Source organism: Equus quagga, chromosome 11 (assembly GCF_021613505.1).
Source record: "Equus quagga isolate Etosha38 chromosome 11, UCLA_HA_Equagga_1.0, whole genome shotgun sequence".
Taxonomy (NCBI): Eukaryota; Metazoa; Chordata; class Mammalia; order Perissodactyla; family Equidae; genus Equus; species Equus quagga.
Genome location: NC_060277.1, coordinates 20,906,501 through 20,931,856, shown reverse-complemented (window position 1 = coordinate 20,931,856; position 25,356 = coordinate 20,906,501). Strand labels below are relative to the sequence as shown.

General features: G+C 42.0%; 1 protein-coding gene across 1 annotated transcript; it reads left to right on the top strand.

Annotated features, from left to right (window-relative positions):
* Positions 1 to 9,098: 9,098 nt before the first annotated feature.
* MARCKS (myristoylated alanine rich protein kinase C substrate) lies at positions 9,099 to 15,213 on the top strand. The gene is made up of 2 exons (XM_046676468.1): positions 9,099 to 9,622; positions 11,428 to 15,213. Exons 1-2 carry the CDS (start codon positions 9,521 to 9,523, stop codon positions 12,322 to 12,324), a joined length of 999 nt encoding a protein of 332 aa, XP_046532424.1. The 5' UTR covers positions 9,099 to 9,520; the 3' UTR covers positions 12,325 to 15,213.
* The last annotated feature ends 10,143 nt before the right edge of the window (positions 15,214 to 25,356 follow it).

Here is a 25,356-nt window from a genome sequence, read left to right as displayed (position 1 = left end):
TTGCCACTCGATTATTTTTGTATTTGATAAAGTCTCATCACTGGGAATTTCAAAGGGAGAAAAGGCAACACAAGGAAACATGTGTCCAAGATGTAAAAGAAAGAAGATGTGGAAAGAGAGGTTTATGGGTTGACCAAACAGGCAAAAGCTTCAGGGTTTTAGTTCATTAATTCGTTTATATTTTGTTTTGATGGGTACCAGCGTGTTTAGCCACACTGAATTCTAAGGAGGTCTTATACTTGGTTCTGTTCTCAGCCTGGAAAATGACAGAGAGGAATGAGTCCAAAAGGTCTCCAGAAAGCTAGAGAGATCATTTCAGAAGGTGATGCCGGTTTGGATGGGAAAATGATAACCTGAGACTGAGGGAGTGATGAGAGATACACACACAGCAATGCCTACATCAGGAAGGAGGCAGCGGAACATACAGATCTGGAATTCAGATTAGCAGCTAGGAGAGGAAATTCTGACGTTAGTACCATAGGCATAGAAGCAGTATTTGAACCACTGAGAATAAAACTGAAAATCAATTTGAATTGTGCCATGACTATCCTTTTCTCAGTTATCGAAATGGAATGGGAGTGGAAGACAGGCTCCACAAGGGCAGAGAGAGCAGGATGCAGCAGTGAGAAAGTCCCTGCCTGTCCCAGCAGACCACAAGATCCTGGCTGGCCTGGGCAGCTGCAGTTAACACTTGAAGCAAATTATTTAACTTTGCTGTAATTGGGAATTAATTGACGTCTGAATTTGTCGTATTAAATAAACTTATATATGCAAAAGTGCTTTAAATTTAAAAACTAACATGTATTTACACCTACAACCAAAATGTAAATCAAATTCCAACAGTAGCCTTAATGGAAAAATGCCCCATTCATTGTCTCACCCCTACAATGGGGTGAGAGATTCCCCTCCTTCTCAGGAATCCTGAAGGTCTTCTCACAGGGCACTGTCAAGGTCTGGAGAGCCCTCTCTCTGATCTCACCTCCCAGCCACATCTCACAGCTAAATTTTCTTCCCAATTGTAACATGTAGTTTTACACTCTATTTTACCTGCCTTCCAAATGGATTCACTCTGCCCTAGGCCGCACTCACACTTTTGGCCCCAAGAAAGATAGAGGTAAGTTCTGGGCGCAACTTGACCATGTTTTTATTCAATTACACCAAAATCTGCTATGTGATGACTCTATTCTGCATAAAGTTACTAAGGATGTTCCCAGGTTCAAGAATCTGACTTGTCGGATTCTATGTGTGTGTCTTTAAATGTTAATTCCCATTTTATAGATGTGGCTGTAATACTTCTCTCACAATGTATAAATAATTCTTAACACCTTTTGGCTAATTGTTAGTGTCTCTTGGGCATTATTGTCACCTCTAAGAGAACTGGAAACATCCCATGAAATTCTTACTCGAAGGCAGGGTGGTATCCAGGGAAACAGTGCCACAAGCTTTGGAACTGCCACAAGCTGGATTCAGAACCCAGCCCAGACCACTCACTAGCAGCAAAAACTTAAGCCTGTTATGTAACCTCTGGAGGACTTGCCGCGTGAAGACAATGGAAGTAATGGTTTCTACCTTATGGGATTCCTGTGGAGATTCAATGAGCTATTGTAGACAAAGCACTGTCGCCCAGGGCCTGGTATAAAGTAGGTGCTTAATACATATCTGTCCAGGAAATGAATGTCAGTGTCCCTCTCAATTATCCCATCAGAAAACCTAACAAAGAGCTGAAGGCACTGAAAGGTCCATCCAACTGGAGGAGGCCTTACTGAGATCTGGTTTAGCAGCAGCTTAACGAAAACCTGTCAGTTTATTTGTAACAAGTGATTTCTAAAGGTTAACATATCCTTTTCTAAAACTATCTTATCATTTGGAATAAAGACAAATGTTTAATATAATTTTATACTTTAATTTCCAGAGCCATAGAAGAGTTCAAGTATCTCATTATAGCCAGATTAAATCTACTTTTTAGTATCAGAAAGTATTTATAACTTAAAATAACAAGGGAAAATTAGCCTTTGCTTGGTTCCTATGCTATCAGGCTAAAACGTCAACTTTTTTCCATGTGGATTTTTCTACTCTCACTTCCGGTTGGTCAATTAATTAGGTAACTCAGTAAGACTAGGAACCTGATCTTTTTAATGTAAACTTTGCCTTTCTTTCGTTACTCGCCCATTGCCTCTGGAAACAAAGATGGGAGGGGAACTATCTCCCTCTCCCAGCTCAGTGCTTTCAAAAGCTGATATGGAAAGTTTTCAGCCTGCCCCTGGAGGGTAAATATTGCAAATTCTGGGAAATGCTACTGTAGATAAGCTTTGATTCAGAATCTCTGGAGAAAATTTTTCTTTAAATTTTTGGGTTTTTCCCTGCTTTGTGTTTACCTTTCTCTGATTCAGAGTGTATCCCACCCTTTGGTAATCTTTTCAAATATGAAAATTCTTGGTAATTCAATCAATATGCTCGAAGAGCAGTGACTAAAAATACACTCATGCGTGTAGTGGTTTTGTAGTAATCATCTATATCTAGAGAAGATCTAACATTCCAGAAACTTCATCCCTATTGTAAATGTGTTAGTCCTTGAACCTTCAGATCAGATAATTGGTGATTGTGATGTTTCTTACATGAAAGAATCCTATTTGAGTGCTACTGGGTAGTTAATAAGGAAGACTAAAGTAAAGTGTGAAGGTAGAGAATTTTCAGTGTATGGTACCAATTAAAAAAGTAATAAAGCTCCTACTGTGTACAACATATGAGATCCCACTGTGCTATTACAACCATTTGAGATCTTATTAGATTCTTAGAATCAAATAGGCCTCAATGGACTACTCACTGGCTAATACAGCAGTTGAATGTCACTTTCCAAACCTTGCTCAACATCAGTTTCCAAATCTGTAAAATTATGTAAGTCCATGGGTTTGTTGTAAGGCTGAAACACACGCCTTGCACAGGATCACACAGTGCAGTGTCTGACACACAGGTTTTTCTCCCTTCCTCATTCTGTTTACACACATCTGAATGAAATTGTATAGGATTAGCTGAAATGGAGCTTTATAAGAGCAGAGGCACTTTACTCTAATTTTATTTTTGTGCAGATATTGATTATATAGGAATAATACAAGTTGGGTATAGGTTGGGAAAGTGAATGGCTTATAATCTTAAAGAGGATTGTAATGGATACTATTATTCAGTTAAAAGTTTACGAGAGAAACTTGGATATACTGATTAAGCATCATGGGAATTTATCAATCACAAATGGGCACTCATTATTGCTCTGAAGTCTTACTAGGCCCAGAAGTCTCCACCCTCTGCCTCCCAATCATTGTTCCATACCTTCTATAATACAATCATACTCCCCCTTCTCCTCCTCCTTCTTAGCAAACGACTTCAAAGGCAAATAGAAACCATCAGAAGGGAAATCTCTGCATCCCACCAGCACATCTGTAGCCATCTTCTTCTTCCCCTGTCACGGAAAGGGAGTAGGGTCTCTTTCAAAGGCAAATTTCTCAGCCTCTGCCCTAAATCTCCATCCCCTCTTGTCTTCGTAGGGACCTCACTCCATTCATTACTCCTTTTCTCTCTCACATCTACAACATTTTCCTTTCTACTGGACTTCCCACTGACTCCAGAGCAGTCAACTTTGCTCTGATATCTTCCATCCCGGACAACACAACCCAAAGCAGAAAACATCTTACCATCCCTTTCCAGCTACTGCCCTGTCTCTTACACTGTTTACTCAGTCAAGCTTCATAAAGAAGGGACTGTTTGTGCTGTCATCTTCTTGACTGCCCATTTACTCCTCAACACACTAATCTGGATTCCACTCTTAACGTACCACAAAAACTGCTCTGGAGCCTGTAATTAGGGACTTCTATATTCTGCATACAGAATACTGTTCCGCAACCAGCAACATCCAGTGGAAACTTTTCCATCTTTATTTTATTTGACTTCTAACAGCATTTGACAGAACTAACCACCCCTCCTTGAAACACCGTCTTCACTGATTTTCTTGACACCACACGCTCCTGTTTTTCTGTCTACTTCTTGGGGGTTCCTTCTCAGTCTTCTTTGCTGGCTAAGCCCCTTTTCTACCCAACTTTTTTTTTTTTATATTCATTTATTTTTATTATTTAAAGTTATTTTATTTTTTCAGCTTTATTGAGGTATAACTGACAAATATCTACCCAGCCTCTTAAAGCAGAAGGCACTCAGAGCAAGGTTCTGCACTCTCTCATCTTTTGCATATTCCTATGACTTGCCTTCAGAAAATATTTACATATGGAATGATCACAAATCTATGTTTACATTCCAAACCAGTCCTTGAGTTCCAGATTCTTACATCTGTGCATTGAACTTTTCCACTAGGATGTTTTATAGGCAATTCAAAATATGTCCAAACTAATCTCTCGACCTTCCTCCCAAGCCCATATTGACCCCTTCCCTCCTCAGTGGCTTCACTATTTCCTCCACTTGAACACACCTTTCTACCTCTTTACCTGGCTAACGGCTACTCCTTTAAAAAGGCCTTCATTAACCCTGCTAACTGAATTAGTCTATTCCACAGCACCCTCTATGTCCTTTTAGAGCACGTATGACCACTTACAATTAAATATCTATTTGTGATCTATTTGTTCAATTCTGACTTCTCCTTCTTGTGCTAGGTTAGAAGCACCATTATCAACTCCCTCACCTCTTCAAGCCTGCTCAAAGTTTACGTTCTCAGTGAGGCCTTTCCTGATCTCTTATAGAGAATTTCAACCCTGCCCTCCCATCTCCGTTACTTTGCTCTAGTTTTCTCCCTCTCACAACACTTAGGTACTTTTTTTTCTTTTTTGTGAGGAAGATTGGCCCTGAGCTAACATCTGTTGCCAATCTTCCTCTTTTTGTAAGTGGGATGGTTTGGTCAAACAGCATGGTTTGACGCGTGGTATGTAGGTCCACACCCGGGATCCAAACCTGTGAATCCTGGGCCACAAAAGCAGAGCTCACGAACCTAACCACTACGCACTGGGCCAGCCCCATATACGTCTAATATTCCATACAATTTGCTTACCTATATTTATTAATTTCTGTTTTTCTCTCCACTCTAGTATGTAAGCTCCATAAAGATTTCTTGTCTCTTTTGTTCATTGATAAGTTCCAAATGTCCAGCACACAATAGGAATTCCATAAATATCTGTTGAATGAATGAGGGGCTGTGTCTGTTTTTTTCTCCATACTGTATTCCAAACTAATCAGTTTCTTTGGAATTAAAGTTCAGGTAATATAAAATCTAAGATGACAAATGGAACACAACACTGTAAACACAGTTGTATTTCTTTTTTTAATAAAGTTTGGCACCCAGGCTAACATCTGTTGCCAATCTTCTTTTTGTTTTTTTCTTCTTCTCCCCAAAGCCCCCCAGTACATGGTTGTATATTCTAGTTGCAGGTCCTTCTGGCTCTGCTATGTGGGACGCCGCCTCAGCATGGCTTGATGAGCAGTGCTAGGTCCATCTCCAGGATCAGAACTGGAAAACCATGGGCCACCGAAGCAGAGTGCACGAACTTAACCTCTTCACCCAGCCAGCCTCTCGTATTTTGTGAATGAATGAATGCTAAATGAATGCTTTCGGATGAAAAAGGCATATTTAATTTGGAATCTAGAAAGTGGCCCTCATCTTTTTTATTGCTTTTTAAGCACACAATCTCATCTTTTGCTCTCTTTCTTCACATTCTAAGAAAATAATACAAAGTGGAAACTGCATGACAGGAAGGACTATTTCCACGTTCTTCCCCTGTGCCAGTTGATGTCTAGCCTTCTTCCTAGTACTTAGCAGGAGCTGTACAAATACGTTAGGAGTGAATGAGGACCTACCCAGTGAATCTGTGCCATCAAGGGAAGCACCATGCAGTAGTGGGTGAAGCTGGGGATGTGGAATCATCAGGGGAGTGAGCTCCATTCCTGGTTCTACCATTTGACATCCTGGCAACTTACCTGGGCCTATTTCTTCATCTGGTAAGTGAAGGGATGAAACTATATGATCTACTAAAATGTAAGCTCCATGAGGCCAGGGACTGCATTTGTGTTGTTCACTGGTGTGAACACAAGGCCTTGATGGCTATGTCTGGCACATAGTAGGCCTTCAAGAATTTGTGGAAAGATCTCTAACAATGCCCTCTAGCACTAACATTTTAAGGAAAAAATAAGTTTGAGGTGTCCTAAATAAATCATTCTTTTTCTAGAGAAAACCATATGCAAATATCATCATCTTGGAAAAACTCTAGTGCATGGTTAAAAGAGTACAAATAAGGAATAAATGCCTGCTTCCTCCCGGTGAGTTGGTTACAAGCATTTAACAGATTTACATTTTCACTATGATCTCAGGTTCTTTAATTATATTTATACAAATAATCATATTTATATATTTAGCGCTTTATCTGAACCCTGTAGCTCCGGGTGTGAGGACACAAAACTCCTGAGAAACTATATACTTACACTGTACAACTTCTACTGGTTCCAGTCTTGTTGGTGGTCTTTCCCTGCCATCATGTAGTTTCCGAGGCAGAACGACCTCTTCCCATTTCCCAGCCCCTTCCTTCTTCACCCATCCTCCGCCTTCGCCCTCCTCCCCTACTCGTGGCTTTCCCTTGGCTGGTCAGACGCTGGGAGAGGTTGGCCCAGCGCTCAGCGCCCCTCAGCAGCGCCCCACAACCTCCTCCCCCTGCCAGTGACTGCGGATCGTCAGCTTTCCAATCTACGCTAGAAATGTGCTTTCGTATCGAAAGGAAATCATCTTTTCTACCGTAAACTACAGACCGCTAGTGGGGAGTGAATCGATGTGTTTACACTTGTTTTCTAGCCCAGGAGCTGCGCCGGGAATTGATTGGTTCCCTCGCGCCCGCGACGCTTGGGGTCCCCCGCGCCCCGCCTGGACCCCGCCCCCTCGCGCGGCCATCTGCTTCGCTGTCTGTCTCCGCGTCTCTCACTCAGCATCTCTTTCCCCTCCGCCACCTCCGAGCCCGCCCCACCGGCTCCGCCCCTTTCCCCTCCCCGCGCCCGGGGGCTCCGAATCTTCCCTGGCCGTTGCCAGGGAGACAAGCCGATACCAGGCAAATAGGCATTCGAGAAAGAAAAGGGGGGAAATCTACACGGCAGCCTGGTAACAAAGGAGCAATAAAAGCAGTCCCCAAATGGAGGGCTAAGGACGCGTCTGCGAGAAAATCCGAAAGAGAGCTAGCAATCACCCCAAATTAAAACGGGGAGGGGGATACCGAGGAAGGGGCATGATTCACGTTGGGAGTGGGGGGGAAATCAACAGCTGTAAATGAGCTTTTGAGCAATCGCCTGGATGGTGGTTTTGGATCAGCCCAGTTGGCTTTTCAAGTTGGAACTCTGCTAATAGAAGGGATTCGCCTCCATCGCGGCGGCTGGGGTCTCGGGCCAGGCCGGCGGGCTCCCTTAAGGGTGGTAACACGTTTGGCAAGATACACTTCTACGGAGACGTCTTTCCATCAGCTCTGGGAAATATGACTTCGTGACTGAATGAGGCATCTGAAGGCAGTGGACAGTGAGAAGACGAAGCTTCGCGTAATGAAGTGCAGCTTGGTGGTTTTCAAAGCGATACTTGAACAAAGAGTTATTGACTTGAACCAACCATCTTTTTCGCTCAGAGTGTGACCCATTTCCCTACAATGAGCAAAAAATAAAACTGAGAATTCAGAGCCAGCACCAGGAGAAACGAACCATTCCCTCGACTGCTTCTCACTTCCATAAAGGAAAGATTATTCATTTCAGGATCACTAATTGTAAACGAGAAAAGGTGGTCTGATTTGGACACGAGTGAAAACTTTGGAAGCAGAAATGTAGGTGGTAGGAGAATGCTTATTAGGCTGTATCCTTGATTTTCGCCCCCACCCCCACCCTGTGCTTTAAATCAGTGCCTTGTCTTTCACACACAAATAGCGTCTGCTTCTTCGGTGGCAAGGAGTGCAGACGGAGGTACCCTGTGTCTCTTATAGAAGAAGCTTTTCCTCTAACCCAACTTAGACTTGGAGTTTTCAGGGATCTTCTTGCTCTCTCTGAACATGCAGACAGTTTCTCCTTAGAACTGTAATCGTCAATCGGTTTTTAGAATTTCATCGCTGCTGTCTTCCTCCCTTCGAAGAGCACGTACATTTATGCACGTTCAGAAAGAGTCCACCCGATACTGGCAGTCGCCTGAAAACGATCCAAATTGACGCGAATTGCGTCCCAACTGTAAATATGGATTCGTACACTCGAGGCTGTCTCATTTCACCGTAGAGAAAAACTATGTCGTTTCATACAGCGATAAAATGCAGACCGTTTCGATCTTTTGTAAATGACCCTCACTCTATATTGTGGGGGGAAAAATCACTAATTGGGAATATTCAGAGACGGGGGATTTGATGAGCGCCGCAGGCCAATCTCAAAATATTTTATGTCATGCCAATGTGGGATAGGGAAAGGAGTGTGGCTTCGGCTGCTTGCCGCTTTTGCGTTTTCCACATCTGGCCTACAGACCTAATTCTAACTCGCGATCTCGTTTGATGAAATTTGATCTTCGTGGTTTAAATACCTTTCAATTTGGGGCGATTTACCATTTGCAACCGTTAAAAAAAAAACCCTGTGCAGTATCTGTGAAGCCAATATGGAACAAGGAGGACGAAAACATGCTGCACACCAATCCCAACCATTGTCTTTAACACTCGCATACACACACATACACATAAACACACGGGGAAGGTGGGGGAGGGGAGCGAATGGAGAGAGACAGACACGGATATAGACCGACAAGAGTCAAAGCGAGTCAAGTTAACGCTTTCTCCGCCCCCATCCACCAGTAACCCCCGCCCACGTTCATTAATTACAAACAAAGCAAGCCAATCAAGCGATGCATTATTATTTTCAGGCAGAAGGAGGTGAGAGGCATGTATTTTTTAATTGATTTATTTATTTGGAGGACATTAATACTCGGTCTGAGGCTGATTTTCAAACCGTTTGCAAAGCGCGGCTCCATTGTTCGCCGAGCGCGCAGGCTCCGCCCCCTGCTTTGTGTGCGGCGCGCGGATTGGCCGGCGCGCGCGGGGGCCGCGTCAGCGCCCGCGAGCCCATTCATCTGTGCACTTGGGCGTTGGACCCCGCATCTTATTAGCAACCAGGGAGATTTCTCCATTTTCCTCTTGTCTACAGTGCGGCTACAAATCTGGGATTTTTTTTATTACTTCTTTTTTTTAAAAAACTACACTTGGGCTCCTTTTTTTGTGCTCGACTTTTCCACCCTTTTTCCCTCCCTCCTGCGCTGCTGCTTTTTGATCTCTTCGACTAAAATTTTTTTATCCGGAGTGTATTTAATCGGTTCTGTTCTGTCCTCTTCACCACCCCCACTCCCCCCTCCCTCCGGTGTGTGTGCTGCTGCTGCTGCCGCCGCTGCTGCTGCCGCTGCTGCTGCTCGCCCCGTCGTTACACCAAGCCGAAGCTCTTTGTTCCTCCCTTGGATCTGTTGAGTTTCTTTGTTGAAGAAGCCAGCATGGGTGCCCAGTTCTCCAAGACCGCTGCGAAGGGAGAAGCCGCCGGGGAGAGGCCTGGGGAGGCGGCTGTGGCCTCGTCGCCTTCCAAAGCGAATGGGCAGGTAAATTCTACCTGTGATTCTGGTCATTTCTTTGGTGCCTTTCTCTAGTCCTGACGCTTCCCTTTCCCTCCTGGTCGCGCCCAGGGTGCATTCGGCGGAGAGGAGCGTGGCCAGATTCTAGTCTGAAAGTTGAATGGAAAGCGATAGCCAAAATTGTCAATTTCTCATAGGAGTGGTCTCCCCCCCACTCCAAAGGAGTGGTTTCTGGAGAATCCTGGCGAATTCTTGTGTAGACAGTAGGAAAGAAGTGATAAATCGTTTAAAATGGCGTGTTTGGAGCTCGGCAGAACGTGACTAGCTAGGTGCTGACCACCCCCCCCCCCCAGCCAGGTTGCGTTTGTATTTGGTGGGCACAAAAGTGTTTGGGTGGCTCTCGTGTTTGTTGTCGAGACTGGGTCGCCTTCAAGATTTCTGAACTGGTGTGATTGTGTGTGGGTAGGGAAAGGGGCGGGGGTGGGGGGGTGCGCAGTGGGGATGGCGGTGGAGAGAGGCGAGGAGGGAAGGGCTGTCTTATTGTATGCCGAGGCGGAGTGCCCTGGGTTCTTGGAAAGGTTGCCGGCTGGGTGGATGGACCTGGGCAGAAGGGTTTCAGTATGTTTCGATGGGGTTTTCCCACTGTTCTGTATGTTTATTCGTAGCTGTCTGTGGAATTACACACCCATCTGACTTTTAAATGGTCTCCCTGGGGTGGGAAGACCCTGTGGGTCCTTGAAGGACCTGTCCAGATGGTCAAAAAGAGGCAGTTCGTGTGTTTCGGTCGGGATTGTTCGTGTGCCTGGCGCCTCGACCACTGCGGGGGCTGCCCCGGCGCTGCCCGCACCCAGGCGGATGGCCACGGTTGGGTGGGCGCGACAGGTCGGCCACGGGTGGCTGCTTCGCAAACACTGGGCACCCACCACGCCTCTTTTCCTAGAGCAGAGGCCTTGTTGCTTCGCCTGCTCTAACCCTATTGGGAAGGCGAGCTCTGCCAAGAGCCTCGGAACCCGTTAAAAATGCAAAATGAGCCACTGGGGCGCGCCCCGGCTTCGCAGAATCCCGGGCGAAGGTGGGCGTGGAAGCAGAGGCGAGACCTCAGAAATAATGGGTTTCTTCCTCCCTCGGAGCCTTATCCCGAGCGGGATGCCACCTGAGCTTTGTTTGCGGACTCTCGGCTGCGCGCTCCGGCCTAGGGGGCGCCTCGGCCGGCGGGCAGGGCCGGGCTGGGCAGGGCGGGGTGGCCCGGCGGCCCCGCCCCTGCGCGCCCCGCTCCGCGCGGTGGAGGCGCAGCGCCCCCTGCCGACCCCAGGCCCTAAGCAGCCGTGGGGCCCAGGCGCGCAGGCTGGGCTCCTCTGGCTGGAGCGCTCTGATCCCCCTGGGAGTTGCTGGGGTTCGAAGAGGCCTTTAGAGTTTGAGGAGGAAGGGGGCTTTGTAAGCCAGGCGCAGACCCCCGGCCTTGGCTCTGTGCCTTCTTCCCAGGGGCGTGCGGTGTAGCATGGGCTCCGTGGCTCCTTCTTTCCCGTGAGGCGAAGGTGGAATGGGTGACCTTTGCTTTCCACGTTTGGGACTCGGCCCTTATGAATCCTAAGTGCATTTGTTGCGTGGTCAGGCTACTGCGGTGCCTTCAGGGCGCACCAAACGGCGCTGCCCCATTTCTTCGTGGAACTCCTGTCTGGGCATCCGATCCCGCCTCCCCATAACGGAGCGGGGCCTCCAAAGCCGGAGGGGCCCCGGGGGTCGCTGGTGCCTCCAGGTCCACGGACGGGTGGGGGTGGGAATGGCGGCACCCGGGCCCCTCCAGTGATGCTCCCGCTTTCTCTGCCCCGCAGGAAAATGGCCACGTGAAGGTAAACGGCGACGCCTCTCCCGCGGCCGCCGAGCCGGGCGCCAAGGAGGAGCTGCAGGCCAACGGCAGCGCCCCGGCCGCCGACAAGGAGGAGCCCGCGGCCGCCGGCAGCGGGGCGGCGTCGCCCGGCGCGGCCGAGAAAGATGAGGCGGCCGCCGGCGCCGAGGCCGCGGCCAGCCCCGCGGAGAAGGAGGCCGCCGCGGAGGGCGAGGCCGCCGAGCCCGGCTCGCCCACGGCCGCCGAGGGGGAGGCCGCGTCCGCCGCCTCCTCCACGTCTTCGCCCAAGGCCGAGGACGGGGCCACGCCCTCGCCCAGCAACGAGACCCCGAAAAAAAAAAAGAAGCGCTTTTCCTTCAAGAAGTCCTTCAAGCTGAGCGGCTTCTCCTTCAAGAAGAACAAGAAGGAGGCGGGAGAGGGCGCTGAGGCCGAGGGCGCGGCCGGCGCCTCCACCGAAGGCGGCAAGGACGAGGCCGCCGGGGGCGCCGCTGCGGCCGCCGCCGAGGCGGGCGCGGCCTCCGGGGAGCAGGCGGCGGCGCCGGGCGAGGAGGCCGCGGCGGGCGAGGAGGGGGCGGCGGGGGGCGAGCCGCAGGAGGCCAAGCCCGAGGAGGCGGCCGTCGCGCCCGAGAAGCCGGCCGCCAGCGAGGAGGCCAAGGCCGCCGAGGAGCCCGCCAAGGCCGAGGAGAAGGCCGAGGAGGCCGCGGCCAGCGCCGCCGCCTGCGAGGCGCCCTCAGCCGCCGGGCCCGGCGCGCCCCCGGAGCAGGAGGCGGCCCCCGCGGAGGAGGCCGCGGCCGCCTCAGCCTCGTCAGCCTGCGCAGCCCCCTCACAGGAGGCCCAGCCCGAGTGCAGTCCAGAAGCCCCCCCTGCGGAGGCGGCCGAGTAAGAGGGCAAGAGTTGTTGAGATAATCGAAGAACTTTTCTCCCCCCGTTTGTTTGTTGGAGTGGTGCCAGGTACTGGTTTTGGAGAACTTGTCTACAACCAGGGATTGATTTTAAAGATGTCTTTTTTTATTTTCCTTTTTTTAAGCAGCAAATTTTGGTTTTTTCCCCCCCTTCCCACAGATCCCATCTCAAATCATTCTGTTACCACCATTCCAACAGGTCGAGGAGAGCTTAAACACCTTCCTCTGCCTTGTTTCTCTTTTATTTTTATTTTTTGCATCAGTATTAATGTTTTTTGCATACTTTGCATCTTTACTCAAAAATGTAAACTTTCTTTGTCAATCTATGGACATGCCCATATATGAAGGAGATGGTGGGTCAAAAAGGGATGGCAGATGAAGTGATAGGGGCCACGATGGAGAAATGGAAGTGGTGCATAACATTGCCAAGAATAACGCACCGCTAGAAATGATGGTGTAAAGGCTTAGTCTTTTTTTTTTTAAAGAAAAGTTATTACGATGTATTTTGTGAGGCAGGTTTACAACACTACAAGTCTTGACTAAGAAGGAAAGAGAAAAAAACACCAATACCCAGATTTTAAAAAAGATCATAGTCTTAGGAGTTCATTTAAACCATAGGAACTTTTCACTTATCTCATGTTAGCTGTACCAGTCAGTGATTAAGTAGAGCTACAAGTTGTATAGGCTTTATTGTTTATTGCTGGTTTATGACCTTAATAAAGTGTAATTATGTATTACCAGCAGGGTGTTTTTAACTGTGACTATTGTATAAAAACAAATCTTGATATCCAGAAGCACATGAAGTTTGCAACTTTCCACCCTGCCCATTTTTGTAAAACTGCAGTCATCTTGGACCTTTTAAACACAAATTTTAAACTCAACCAAGCTGTGATAAGTGGAATGGTTACTGTTTATACTGTGGTATGTTTTTGATTACAGCAGACAATGCTTTCTTTTCCAGTCGTCTTTGAGAATAAAGGAAAAAATCTTCAGATGCAATGGTTTTGTGTAGCATCTTGTCTATCATGTTTTGTAAATACTGGAGAAGCTTTGACCAATTTGACTTAGAGATGGAATGTAACTTTGCTTACAAAAATTGCTATTAAACTCCTGCTTAAGGTGTTCTAATTTTCTGTGAGCACACTAAAAGCGAAAAATAAATGTGAATAAAATGTACAAATTTGTTGTGTTTCTTTATGTTCTGATAAAATACTGAGACTTCTAGGTCTTAGGTTAATTTTGAGGAAGATCTTGCATGCCATCAGGAGTAAATTTTCTTGTGGTTTTTCATCTGAAGTTTTCAAACCTGAAATTCGTAATCAGCAGTGTCAGATTACATACAGGAAGATCTTGTGACATTCCATGTCAAATCTGTTAACCATTTATCTGCATTTAGTTTTCAGTTAAAAATTGAACAGTTATTTTTATTGTAGTTATATAGCATGTCAGAATAAATCTTTTAATAGTGAAGCAGTGTGACCCGAAGACTATTAATGTCTTATGTGAAAATTTCATAAAACTACATTCTTTGTGATGCAGGTTCAGAAACTTAAATTTATGCTGAGTGAGAGTCTATTTAATCCAAACTGCAGATGGGTCATGAGAAGTGGCCAAATGTGTTTCAAAAATTGATGGTGTTTTACCTGCCATTGTAATTGCTTAGTGCTTGGCTAATTTCCAAATTATTGCTTAGAGTATGTGTTATACCTTAGGAAAACAGGCTTATGTAAAGAAGTAATGGTGATGAATGGGCGACATTGTCAGTTTATGGGCCTTTAGTGCTTGCCTCAATTCAATAGTTGCAAGCAGTGTTTTTTAAATGAAAGTAGTGTGTTAGCATTTTGTTACTCAAAGGGAAAAGAAGAATACTTCTTTATATAGTAATAATCCTTACTAGTTTACCTCCTTTGCTCTTTACCACCCCATAAAACTGGATTCTTTTTCTTCACTAGACCCTAAACTACATTGAATTTTAAGACAAAGATGTGTATCAAATACCATTACTTCATTAATTGCGAAGAAAAATTGTTTACGCACACCTGCTTCGCTGTTTTTAAGCAGTGTGCCTTGTAAGGTTCACAATAAATCAGTGAACCCCGTTTATAACAACGGAATGCCAAATGTCAAATTCATTAAAATAACAAACTGGCTTTTGATGCTTTCAATTGGAATAATGGATCATAAGCAATAGTTCATGACCTCTCCTTACCAAACCCCTTCCCCACTAATAAAATCAGATAACACTGGAAACAGTGTGTACTTTCAGTTAGGTTTTCTTGATCTTGGAGGATGTTTGAAAGTTAAAAATCAAATCTGGTAACCAAAGGACTGCTTTATGGGGTCTTTCCCACCTTACCAACTTTTTCTCAAATGCCTACGTGGCCTACTTGGCACCTGGTTGTGGTAGGACTCAGAAAAAAGTGGATTTTAAAGAGTAACTCCTGGGTAGTCAAAAATACCATGTAGCCAACTATATTGCTAGGTTTGTTCTTTTAACAGCTGGAATTTATTAAGATGCATTATTTTGATTTTAATCATTGCCTAAAACACTTTGGGTGGTATTGATGGAGTGGTGGATTTCCCACCAAGTGATTAAATGAAATTTGACATATATCTTTTCATCCAAAGTTTTGTACATCTCATTGTTTTCTAATGGAAAATGTTAATATGGCTTTTTGTATTACTAAAAATAGCTTTGAGATTAAGGAAAAATAAATAACTCTTGTACAGTTCAGTATTGTCTATTAAATCTGTATTGGCAGTATGTATAATGGCATTTGCTGTGGTTATAAAATACTTCCTCTGAATTATAATAATCATTTGATCCAATTCCTATTGCTTGTAAAATAAAGTTTTACCGGTTGATATAATCAAGCTTGCTAAAATAGGATTTTTTACAAATTGAATTTTAAAATGCAAGTTTTATAGAAAAACTTAAAATCTTAAGTGTTAATGGTAAGTATAACTGATTCAGTTTAAGGGATTTGTAAGGTATGCTTGACATTCTACTGAGGATATAAAATTATATTCTTTGAAGGTGAGTTATATGCTCACTAGTCAATTAAAAATTTTAATGATAGAACTTGTTAATATATTTGAGAAACTGCAATTTATTTATGTTTTCCCCCCAATGAATATAAACAAAATTTTGCAATTACTGTTAAGGATTTGGGGAAAGGGTGCTTTTTGCGTTCATATCTTTTAGTTAGATCCAGCTGGGAGGGGGTGTAGTTTGACATAACCCAAGTTAGCTTTGAAAATTAAAAAATTAGTTAAGTAACTGGGCTATTAGCTTTTATCTTTCCTTTAATCATTCACTGTATAAATTGAGCATTTTTTTTCCTCTCCACTTTCCACCTATACGGAAGTACTTAAAGCAGGGTGTAGCAAACAGGAATTTTAAAATGCTTTCAATCTGTAAATGTTCCAGTCCCTTCTGGGGATTCAGGTTCGAGCACTCCTTTAAATTACACCCAACAATGCTACTTTAAAAACGGAAAATAAATACTTTTAAAAGGTGTGAATGTTAACCATATTTTATGTTCCTGAAGAAGCGATAAATTACTGATCTTGAAATGCTCGTATCTACAGTTCCCACTCAGCTGTTTTAAAACAAGACAAAATATCTACCCCATCATAAGATTTAGCAGCTGTTAAGTATGTACAATAATTATTGCAAAATTTCTAGAAATCCTGACAATCCCAGTTCTGGTGTTTTGATAAAATTACAGCATAAGGCTTTTTAGCACTACTAGAAAGTGAAAAATGAGGGTATCTTTGTCAATTGCAGTTATTACAACTCTCATTTCTGGGGGAAAGGTGAAAGGTAACAGGACTACTCATCACAATTTCAGTAAATATAACAAATTCCAATTGACTTTGTTGTTGACCTTACGAATAGTCTTCCTAACAAGTGGGCAAGCATTCGGTTTGAAATGTGAGTTAAGGACTGGCTATAGTGCTAGAACCCTGTCCCTGGGTAATTAATGGCGGATTCTTGGGGAGAGTCAGAAATTGGAAGTCTAAGAAAGCCTTCAAAGCAAATCAGGTCAAATAACACATATACTTGCATTTTGAAAAGCACCATCCAATAGAAACTGAAAAAGCCACATATGTAATTTTAAACTTTTTAGTAAACATTTATTTAAAAGAAGGAACAGACAAAATTAACTTTAATAATCTATGTCCAAAATATTTCAACATGTATTCAACATACAATTTATTGAGATATTTCACATTTTTTCTTACTAAGCCTTGGAAATCCAGTGTATTTTATACTTAAAACACATCTCAATTTAGACCAGCCACATTTCAAGTGCTCACTGGTCACACGTGGCTACCATATTGGAGAGCACAGGTCTGAAGAACTGGAGTCAGAGCCAAGGAATGATTAGGAATGTTGGGCTACAGATGCTTTGCAAAGTGTTGCTTGTGTAATTAATTCCACGAGCTTCAAGGGTTTAGCTTTTGAGCAAGCATTCAAGTTTTTTCTAAATTTAAAACATTTTAAACAGTTAATATGGCATTGATGTTACAAATAAATATGGTGAGATTCTGAATGGACTTGTTATTGGTAGAATTGTGTCCCCCCAAATTTCATGTTGAAGCCATCACCCCCAGTGCCTTAGAATGCGACTGTATTTGGAGACAAGAGGTGATTAAGTTTAAATAAAAGTGTTAGGGTGGGCCCTAATCTAATGTGCCTGGTGTCCTCATAAGAAGAAAAAAATTGGACACACTAAGAGACATCAGGGGTGCATGTGCATAGAAAGAAAAGACAATGTGAGGTCACAACAGAAGGGTGGCCATCTGCAAGCCAAGGAGAGAGGCCTCAGAAGACACCAAATCTATCAGCTCCTTGACTTTGGACTTCCAGCCTCCAGAACTGTGGGAAAATAAATTTCTGTTGTTTGTCACCTAGTCTGTGATATTTTGATATCATGGCAGCTGCAGCAAACTAATACAGGACTCCAGGGTAAGAATGGAAAGATTGTCCAACCTTAGCTAAGGATGTAAAGGATTTTACGGGCTTGCTTTTTCTCTTCCCTCAATGGAAAAGAGATTGCTTTCTAGTTTGCAAATTTTATCATTATTATTACCTTAGCAAAGAGAAACGATAGTTTAAAAATTAGAAAAGTAGATTATATCTCTATCTTAGTTCTTTATTAATGAGTTGATAGAAAGCTCTCTGGAGCACAAATAGTAAAAAATATTGTCTAAAAATACTATATGATGTTGTGCCAATTTATCGATCTCTTTATTTTTTTCTTGCTATTTGTTTGTGCAAGAAACTGAGTTGTTTGTTCAATAGTTTCCACAGTATGAATTTTGCTCATTGCACCTTATGCTGTAATTTAATACATTCCTTTTTTTTCTGTATTTTTTATATTTTCTGTAAATTGATCAATAGAACTAGAAGCTTGATGAAATTCAGATTCAAAGGACTATAGCAAAGGTGATGATATTTCTATCAGGAAGCACGTAATGTGTAATTTCTTTTTTTGTGATTGAAGCCATTGATCTTTGCTTAAAGCCATTAATTAATTTAGGGTTGCCAAATAGCATTATTCTAATTGACATTCTTTTTTCATTTATTAGTTCAGTTATTTCTGTTCTTTTTGTTAAAGATGTTCTTTTTTTTTCCTTTTTCTCCCAAAGCCCCCCAGTACATAGTTGTGTATTTTTTCTTGTGGGTCCTTCTAGTTATGGCATGTGGGATGCCGCCTCAGCATGGCTTGATGAGCTGTGCCATGTCCGCACCCAGGATTCAAACTGAGAAACCCTAGGCCACCAAAGTGGAGCACACAAACATAACCACTCGGCCACGGGACCGGCCCCTGTTCAGTTATTTCTATAAAGAGAAACCTTTCTTCATCAACCATTTGGTTGTCCTGAAGTACATTTCTCAATGGAAAGGCAGAATAAGTGTTTGACTCTTTCCCTTTATTTATTGATTTTCAGAATAATGAGTTGGTTTCCTTGTATCTTCCAAAGGTGATCAATGATGATATTTATTTCTTTAGCATCATTTTACATTCATAGATTTAAACTTATTTGATGTAAACAATATAAGTTATACTCAAATTGACTCATGGTAGATTATGTTTTAAAGTTATAGAATTCAATAAATAAAATCAGTTTAAATTTTATTAAGAGGTTACTTGGGAATGTGCTAAAAGATAAGTGGAACTCAATATTTACTTTACTTAAATGAAATGGATTTACATATTTAAGTGCTGGCACATCAGTAATTTTAGTTGAGGTGTTATGCTGAGAAACCTTCTGTTTATACAATCTCAAAGAAATGGGAGGCATTGCAATTTTTTTCTTACCCTCTAATTGCTGCTGTATAATCATATTTAAATGCCGTCAAAATCTATCAACATCACACCTTACTTGTAGTAAGAAAACTGTCCGGATGTTTACGAGCATGAGGAGACAGCAGTCACCAGTCTTGGAGACATATATGTTGGAACTGATGAAACAGTACACTTAATAGAACATATTGGTCAACAGGCATTGCTAATTTCCCCAGCGAAATACTAACTTCTATCATGGAGTATGGGCCAGTGGAATTGGCAATTTTTAAAGAAAACATTATACCCATTGGAGATCCCGGAGGCTCCTATGGCAGGATTAACTGACAATTTTATTAAAAAGTTTTGAGGAAGTTGAATTTAAGTGACCACAAGACAATATTCTCTTCTAAGCAAACTGCCAACTAGAGCTACATATTTTAATGTTTCTGAAAAACTGGCAAGCATTGGATGAGGCAATAGATCCAAAATAGATAAAATTTGAATAGATTTGAGAGCACTTGGTGAAATTATAAAGAAAAAGGAGTCTATGGACTTGGTCAGGTCATATTATAAAATATTAATTATTAACTAGAAATATGAATTATCTCGATAATGTCATTTTCCTCCGGTCTCTGGGGCACTATCTAGTTCATGGATTGGATTACAATCATACAAAGAATGTCTTATTTTCCTTTATTCACATGCTTCCTGATATTTTAAAAGCATAAGTTATTGCTAAGAATTTTGGAATTTTTTAAATGAGAATTTTAATGTTATTTTTTAATGTGTTGGTATATAGCTTCTAAATTTAAAATTTCATGTGTTCTCGAAGTGAAATTTATCAGAACTCCAATGATGAATTTATTTAAAACAAACAAAAAATGTACAAATACTAGAGTTTCTTTTCCAAACCATAATGAATGTTCTTATTCATATCTCTTGAGAAACTCTACATTTTTTAGCATTCTTGCACAAAGGACAAAGATTTTTTTCATGTTTATTGAAAACAAATTGAATATTATAAAAACCAGTACTTGATGTATCTTTTAAATTTATATGTGAAGTTTATATTTTAATAACATTTTAATTTTAATAAATACCAGGAAAAAATAAACTTAAATACAGAAGGTGCATATTCAGGTTATCTATTGTCAGATTATAAACCACCTAAAAACTCTTTCTTAACGGCTTTATTGATGCATAATTGACGTACAACATGCTACATATATTTAAAGGGCACAATTTGATACACACATATATGTACACACTTATGAAACCATCACCAAAATCAAGATCGTGACCTTATCCATGATGCCTCTGATTCTGTGGTTCAGGGTTTAGAGCAGGCACAGCAAGACGGCTGGTCTCTGATACATGACGTTTGTGGCCACAGCTGGGGTTGCTTGAATAGCTGGGGGCTGCTGGGATGGTTACACTCAGGCCCTAGGTCTGGAGTCTTCATTCTTCTTCATGGGGTGTTTGCTAGGATTAGAAAGTCTAAGATGGTTCCTTGGCCACTGGTCTTGGTGCCTAGGCTGGGACGGCTGGAACAGTGGAAACCTAGAGCTACTCTCTGTACTCATGGCTGTCTCAGAATAGTCAGACTTCAGGCATGGCAGCAGGCTCCTCCTAGAGGCAGAGGTTGGAGAGAGTGTTTCAAGAGACAGGAAGTAGGGGCCGGCCCTGTGGCCGAATGGTAAGTTCCCGCGCTCCACTTTGGGGCTGTCCAGGGTTTCACCGGTTGGCTGGCATCCTGGGCATGGACATGGCACCCCTCATCAAGCCATGCTGAGGCAGCCTCCCAAATGCCACAACTAGTAGGACCTACAACTAAAAATATATAACTATGTACCAGGGGGACTTTGGGGAGAAAAAGGAAAAATAAAATTTAAAAAATCTTTAAAAAAATAAAAAGAGACAGGAAGTAGAAACTGCCAGTCTCTTCCAGCCCGATCTTGCAAACTGGCACAGCTCACTTCCACTGTACGTTATAGGTCGAAATAGTCACAGAACCCAACCAGACTCTAGGAAAGAAGGACATGGATGCTACCCCTTGGTGGGAGAAGTGTGAAAGAAATTTTGACCATCTTTAAATCACTACAATACATGTTGGATATGCTATATTCCTGAGATAAAGAAGACTTCAAATTGAGGCTGTGAACAAACTATTTCTTGTGGATTACAAGGGCAGTGGTAAGGGAGAAAGTTGGAAGTAATAGAATTTCCATCAACGCCTCTGTCTTCATTACTTTTTATCAAGCAATTTTCTTCAAATAACGTGGCGTTGTGCCCTGATATATTATAAATGGGTGCACTTTGGATACACATACACAAGATCAAGGTCCAATGGGAAATATCATTGATTGTTTATTATAAAATATTGTATTGTTTAATGGTATATTTTAGCAATATAAATTACTATCAAGATTCCAAAATCATTGAGACAGAATCAATTCAGTAAAACCATTTGAGATGGACATAGATTATATTTATGTTATTTCCCTAGGGCATTACCCTATTGGTAGTATACTGTACTTTTATAAGAATTCCATTGTTTAAAAAGTTGGCTGGGGCAGAGGTAGGCGTGAGGGTTGGGGAAGATTGTAGCTCTACAAATGGATCTGTTGTGTTTCAACAAACTTTACTAGAGATAATTTCAAAGATACACCTTCATATTTTCTGAATAAGTATAATCTGCTAGAAGGATAGCATACTGAAGAAGTGTCATCAAGCCATGTTAAAGATATATGTTTCTTATATTTTCAACCACTGTGTGAAATGTGTACATCTAGCATAAAAAGCAGTTAAAAAAAAATTTAGTTAGTGAAATATACCAAGTAACCTGAAGAGAATATTTTGATTGTAGTATTTTGAGAAACATAAGGGAAAGGCAGTGTATAAATGCAGTTTACCTACCCATGGAAGAGGACTGCCTGATTCACTTAAGAGAAGATAAGTAAGTGTATTGATCATTATTTGTGTTATTTAAATTTTTTTTTCAGGGAAAGTGTCTATCCTTGGGAAGAAAGAACTAGCTCATGTCATCCTTTTGGGTTCCCCTCAACCACAGCTTATCTCAAGTATTATCAGTGGTTTCTCAAGTTTCTCCCTGTACCTTCCTTCCTAAAACATTTCCTCTTCTGACTAAAGTACACAGGAATGAAAAGGAGGAAGAAAGAATCTGTTTGAGAGTGCATGCGCTGGCGTACGTGTATTTCCATCTCAGAGAGATTGCAAAGAACCATTACAAATGTTAGTCACTTGAAATGCTCGGGTTAGAGCAGTCACCAGGCGGTAAAGAGTTTTGCTCATGAGATGAATCTGAAGGTGATTTATAGGAGCCGGCTGTAGCTGCCGAGGGACAGAGTTGAGGCAGTGACATTCTTTGGGAGAATAGCAGCAGCGCTCAAAACAAGAAATGAAAGCCATAGGTTTCCTTTGTTTTGAATATCTTATCTATTTGTTTATGAAATGATTCAAACATATTTCACATCTGTTTTTGAAGAGGTTCATATCAGGGTTGGTTTTTTCTTTTCTTAATCAATTTCTTTAAAAAGTGCTACCACTACTAAGGAGTTCAGCATGTAACCAGGGTGAAAAGCAATTAAAATTAATTATTGGGATAGAGGTTAGATTAGGTTAATGTATCCACCCACTCACCAACATTTCAGACTTCTAGTAGAGGTCTGACAAAGTGGCCACATAAGTTTTTGTTTTTATGTGGGCAAATTCATCAGAGTGGAGTCTTTACCATTCTGACAGCTAGAAATTCTGCCTGGACTCTTCCAACACTTCTTTTTCATAATTCCATTTCAATTGTTTTTAGCATTTAAATCTAAGACATGGATCCACTTTTTTCTTTTTTAAGATGGTTTTCTGTTGTTTTTCATAATCTATTTACAAGTCTTGCCTGTCGGCGTTGTACTCCTCAAGGGCAGGAAACCTGCCTCTTTAGTGGTCTATCCTGAAAACCTAGCACAATAGCCCATATATAAAAGACTCTCAATAAGGATTGATAACCACATGAAAGAAACTTTAGTCCAGCACTGAGTTCCACAGATAAAACCACTGTTTCTGACATCATCTGGGGGGAATTTGTTGAGAAAGAACAAGGACGCTTCATTTTGAACAAGCGTGTTGCAGACGCCAGGACTCGCTGTGTAGAAATACTTTGGAGTCTCTCTTTTCTCTAGCTGTATTTACAATCTACCGGGAGCGACTGCTCTTTCTGCTGATGCTAATTAATTAACTTCGTACCTCAAAGGCCAAACTTTTATTTATCACCCTGCAAGAGTTGTTCTAAGCAAAGTCAAAAGAAAAATGACAAACTGGGAAAAAATATTTACAGCTTATATTATAAAAAAATAACGCAACATCTCAATAGAATCTGAGCAAAGGCTGCGGACCTTTCACTTAACAGAAAATATAAATGGCTCTTAAATATATTAAAATATGCTCAACCTCGTTTATAAAAATAGAAGTAAACATTGAAATTATACTGTTTTCTACCTACTAGATTAGTAAAAATCAAAAAGTTCGAAAACACACAGTGTTAGTTAGGGTGTAGGAGAACACCAACTTTCACACATTATTATTTTTTTTTTTGATGAGGAAGATTGGTCTTGAGCTAACATCTGTTGCCAATCTTCCTCTTTTTTTCCCCCTGAAACCCCTGTAAATAGTTGTATATCCTAGATGTAAGTCATTCTAGTTCTTCTATGTGGGATGCCTCCACAGCATGGCTTGATGAGTGGTGCATAGGTCCACATCCAGGATCTGAACCGGCAAACCCCAGGCTGTTGAAGCAGAGTGCTCGAGCTTAACTACTCGGCCACATGGCCAGCCCCTGACTTTCATATATTATTGATAGAAGTGTAAGTTAGTGACATCTTTGAAGATAACTTTGTAATATCTATCAAACTATAAATGCATATGCTCTTGTATCTGGCAATTCTGCTTTTAGGAACTCATCCCATAGATATACTTATACGTGCAAGATGATATATATATCCATTATTATTGATTGCAGCATTGTTTGTAATAGCAAAAGAGTAACAAGAGCAGAAACAACCTGAATGTCCTGAGGTTGAGTTAAATAAATTACAGTACATCCACATGATGAAATACTATGTGTTTTTGGTTATTTACTGCCATTTAGAAACCGCTCTAAAGCATAGTAACTTAAAACAATGAACAATTATTGATTTTTCCCTCAAAATTCTGTGGGTGACTGGGCTTAGCTGGGAAGTTCTGTTCTATGTGATGTTGTCTGGGGTTGCAGTCATCTGGAGACTCCACTAGGTTGGAAGGTCCAAGATGGCTCACTCACATGGCTGGCAGTTGGCGCTGGCTGTTGGATGGAAAATCAGCTGGGATTGTTGACAGGAGTGCATTAGCATTAGCTCTCCCCCATGTGGGCTCTCTTCATGGCTTGGGCTTCTTCCAGCTTGATGGCTACTTTCCAAGAGGGAGTGTTCCCAGGGCATAAAGCTGCAGATCTTTTAAGGGACAGCCTCAGAAGTTACAAAGCTTCACTTCTACCTCATTCTATGGACAAACTAAGTTACAAGGCCAGCCCAGATCCAAGGGGAAGGAGAGAGATTCCATTTCCTAATTAGAGGAGTGGCAAAGAATTTGTGACCATCTGTAATCTACCAAATTATGCATTTGTAAAATAGAAAGAGGTAATAATTTATATACTGATTTGGGATAATTTCTGGTATTCACTGTTAAGTGATAGGTATATAACAGTGTCTATAACATGATAGTATCTTTGCATATAAAAAGTGTGGGTGGGAGAGAATATACTTGATTGCTTACATGTGCCCAAGAATATCTTTAGAGAATACACAAGAAACTGGATAGCTAGGCCCAAGAATGAAAAAATGTTCACTGATTTCTCTTTATACCTTTTGAATTTTGTATATAATGCACTACCTATTTTAAAAGTTAACCCATAAAAATTATAACATAAGAATTACAGGTTACATTTCCTGAACTAAAAATTAAGATACAGTTAGTAGAGAGCAGGAAATTTGAAATCTATCCCTAAAAAAATCTACAAAATTGATAGTGATTATATTCCTAATGTGATTGGAGCTCTGAAAACAGAGGACAGACTGCCTGAGTTGGGAGAGAATGATCCAGGGCGGTCATACAAAGAAGTGACTTTTATGTTAGGGCTTGAAGAGTAAAAAGACAACTTGCAAACACTGGTAAATTGCAGGAAGAAGAAATTGAGAGGGGTCAAGCCTGATGACTTCTATTTTGTATGTGAAAGAGGAGGCAAGGTCATCCCTTGAATATGAATTTTCGAGCATAGAAGGAAGGCTTAAGGAGAATGAAAAAATTTGGCAGCATTTCTGTAGGAAATGAGTAAGAGAAGTAAGGACAAGTAGAACAGCTAGGTCAAAAAAATATATGAGTTTGCAATGCTCCTATCAACACAGTGATGAAATTTTTCTCTGCCGACTCAGATACAGAGAAAACAATAATGAACAGATCCAGGATTGAGGATGGACAGGGCAAGTGTGGGAGAAGGACAAAAGAATGTGGAAGGACGCTGGTGTAAGAGATGTTAAAGCTATGGACCATGCAGTCCTGGGTAGGAATCCAAAAGAAATGGGAGACAATAAAAAATCAGCAGTGCCCACGAGGACTCAGAGGGTGCTAATGGGAGTAAGGGTGGTGAAGTTAGACAAATAGAAGATAATT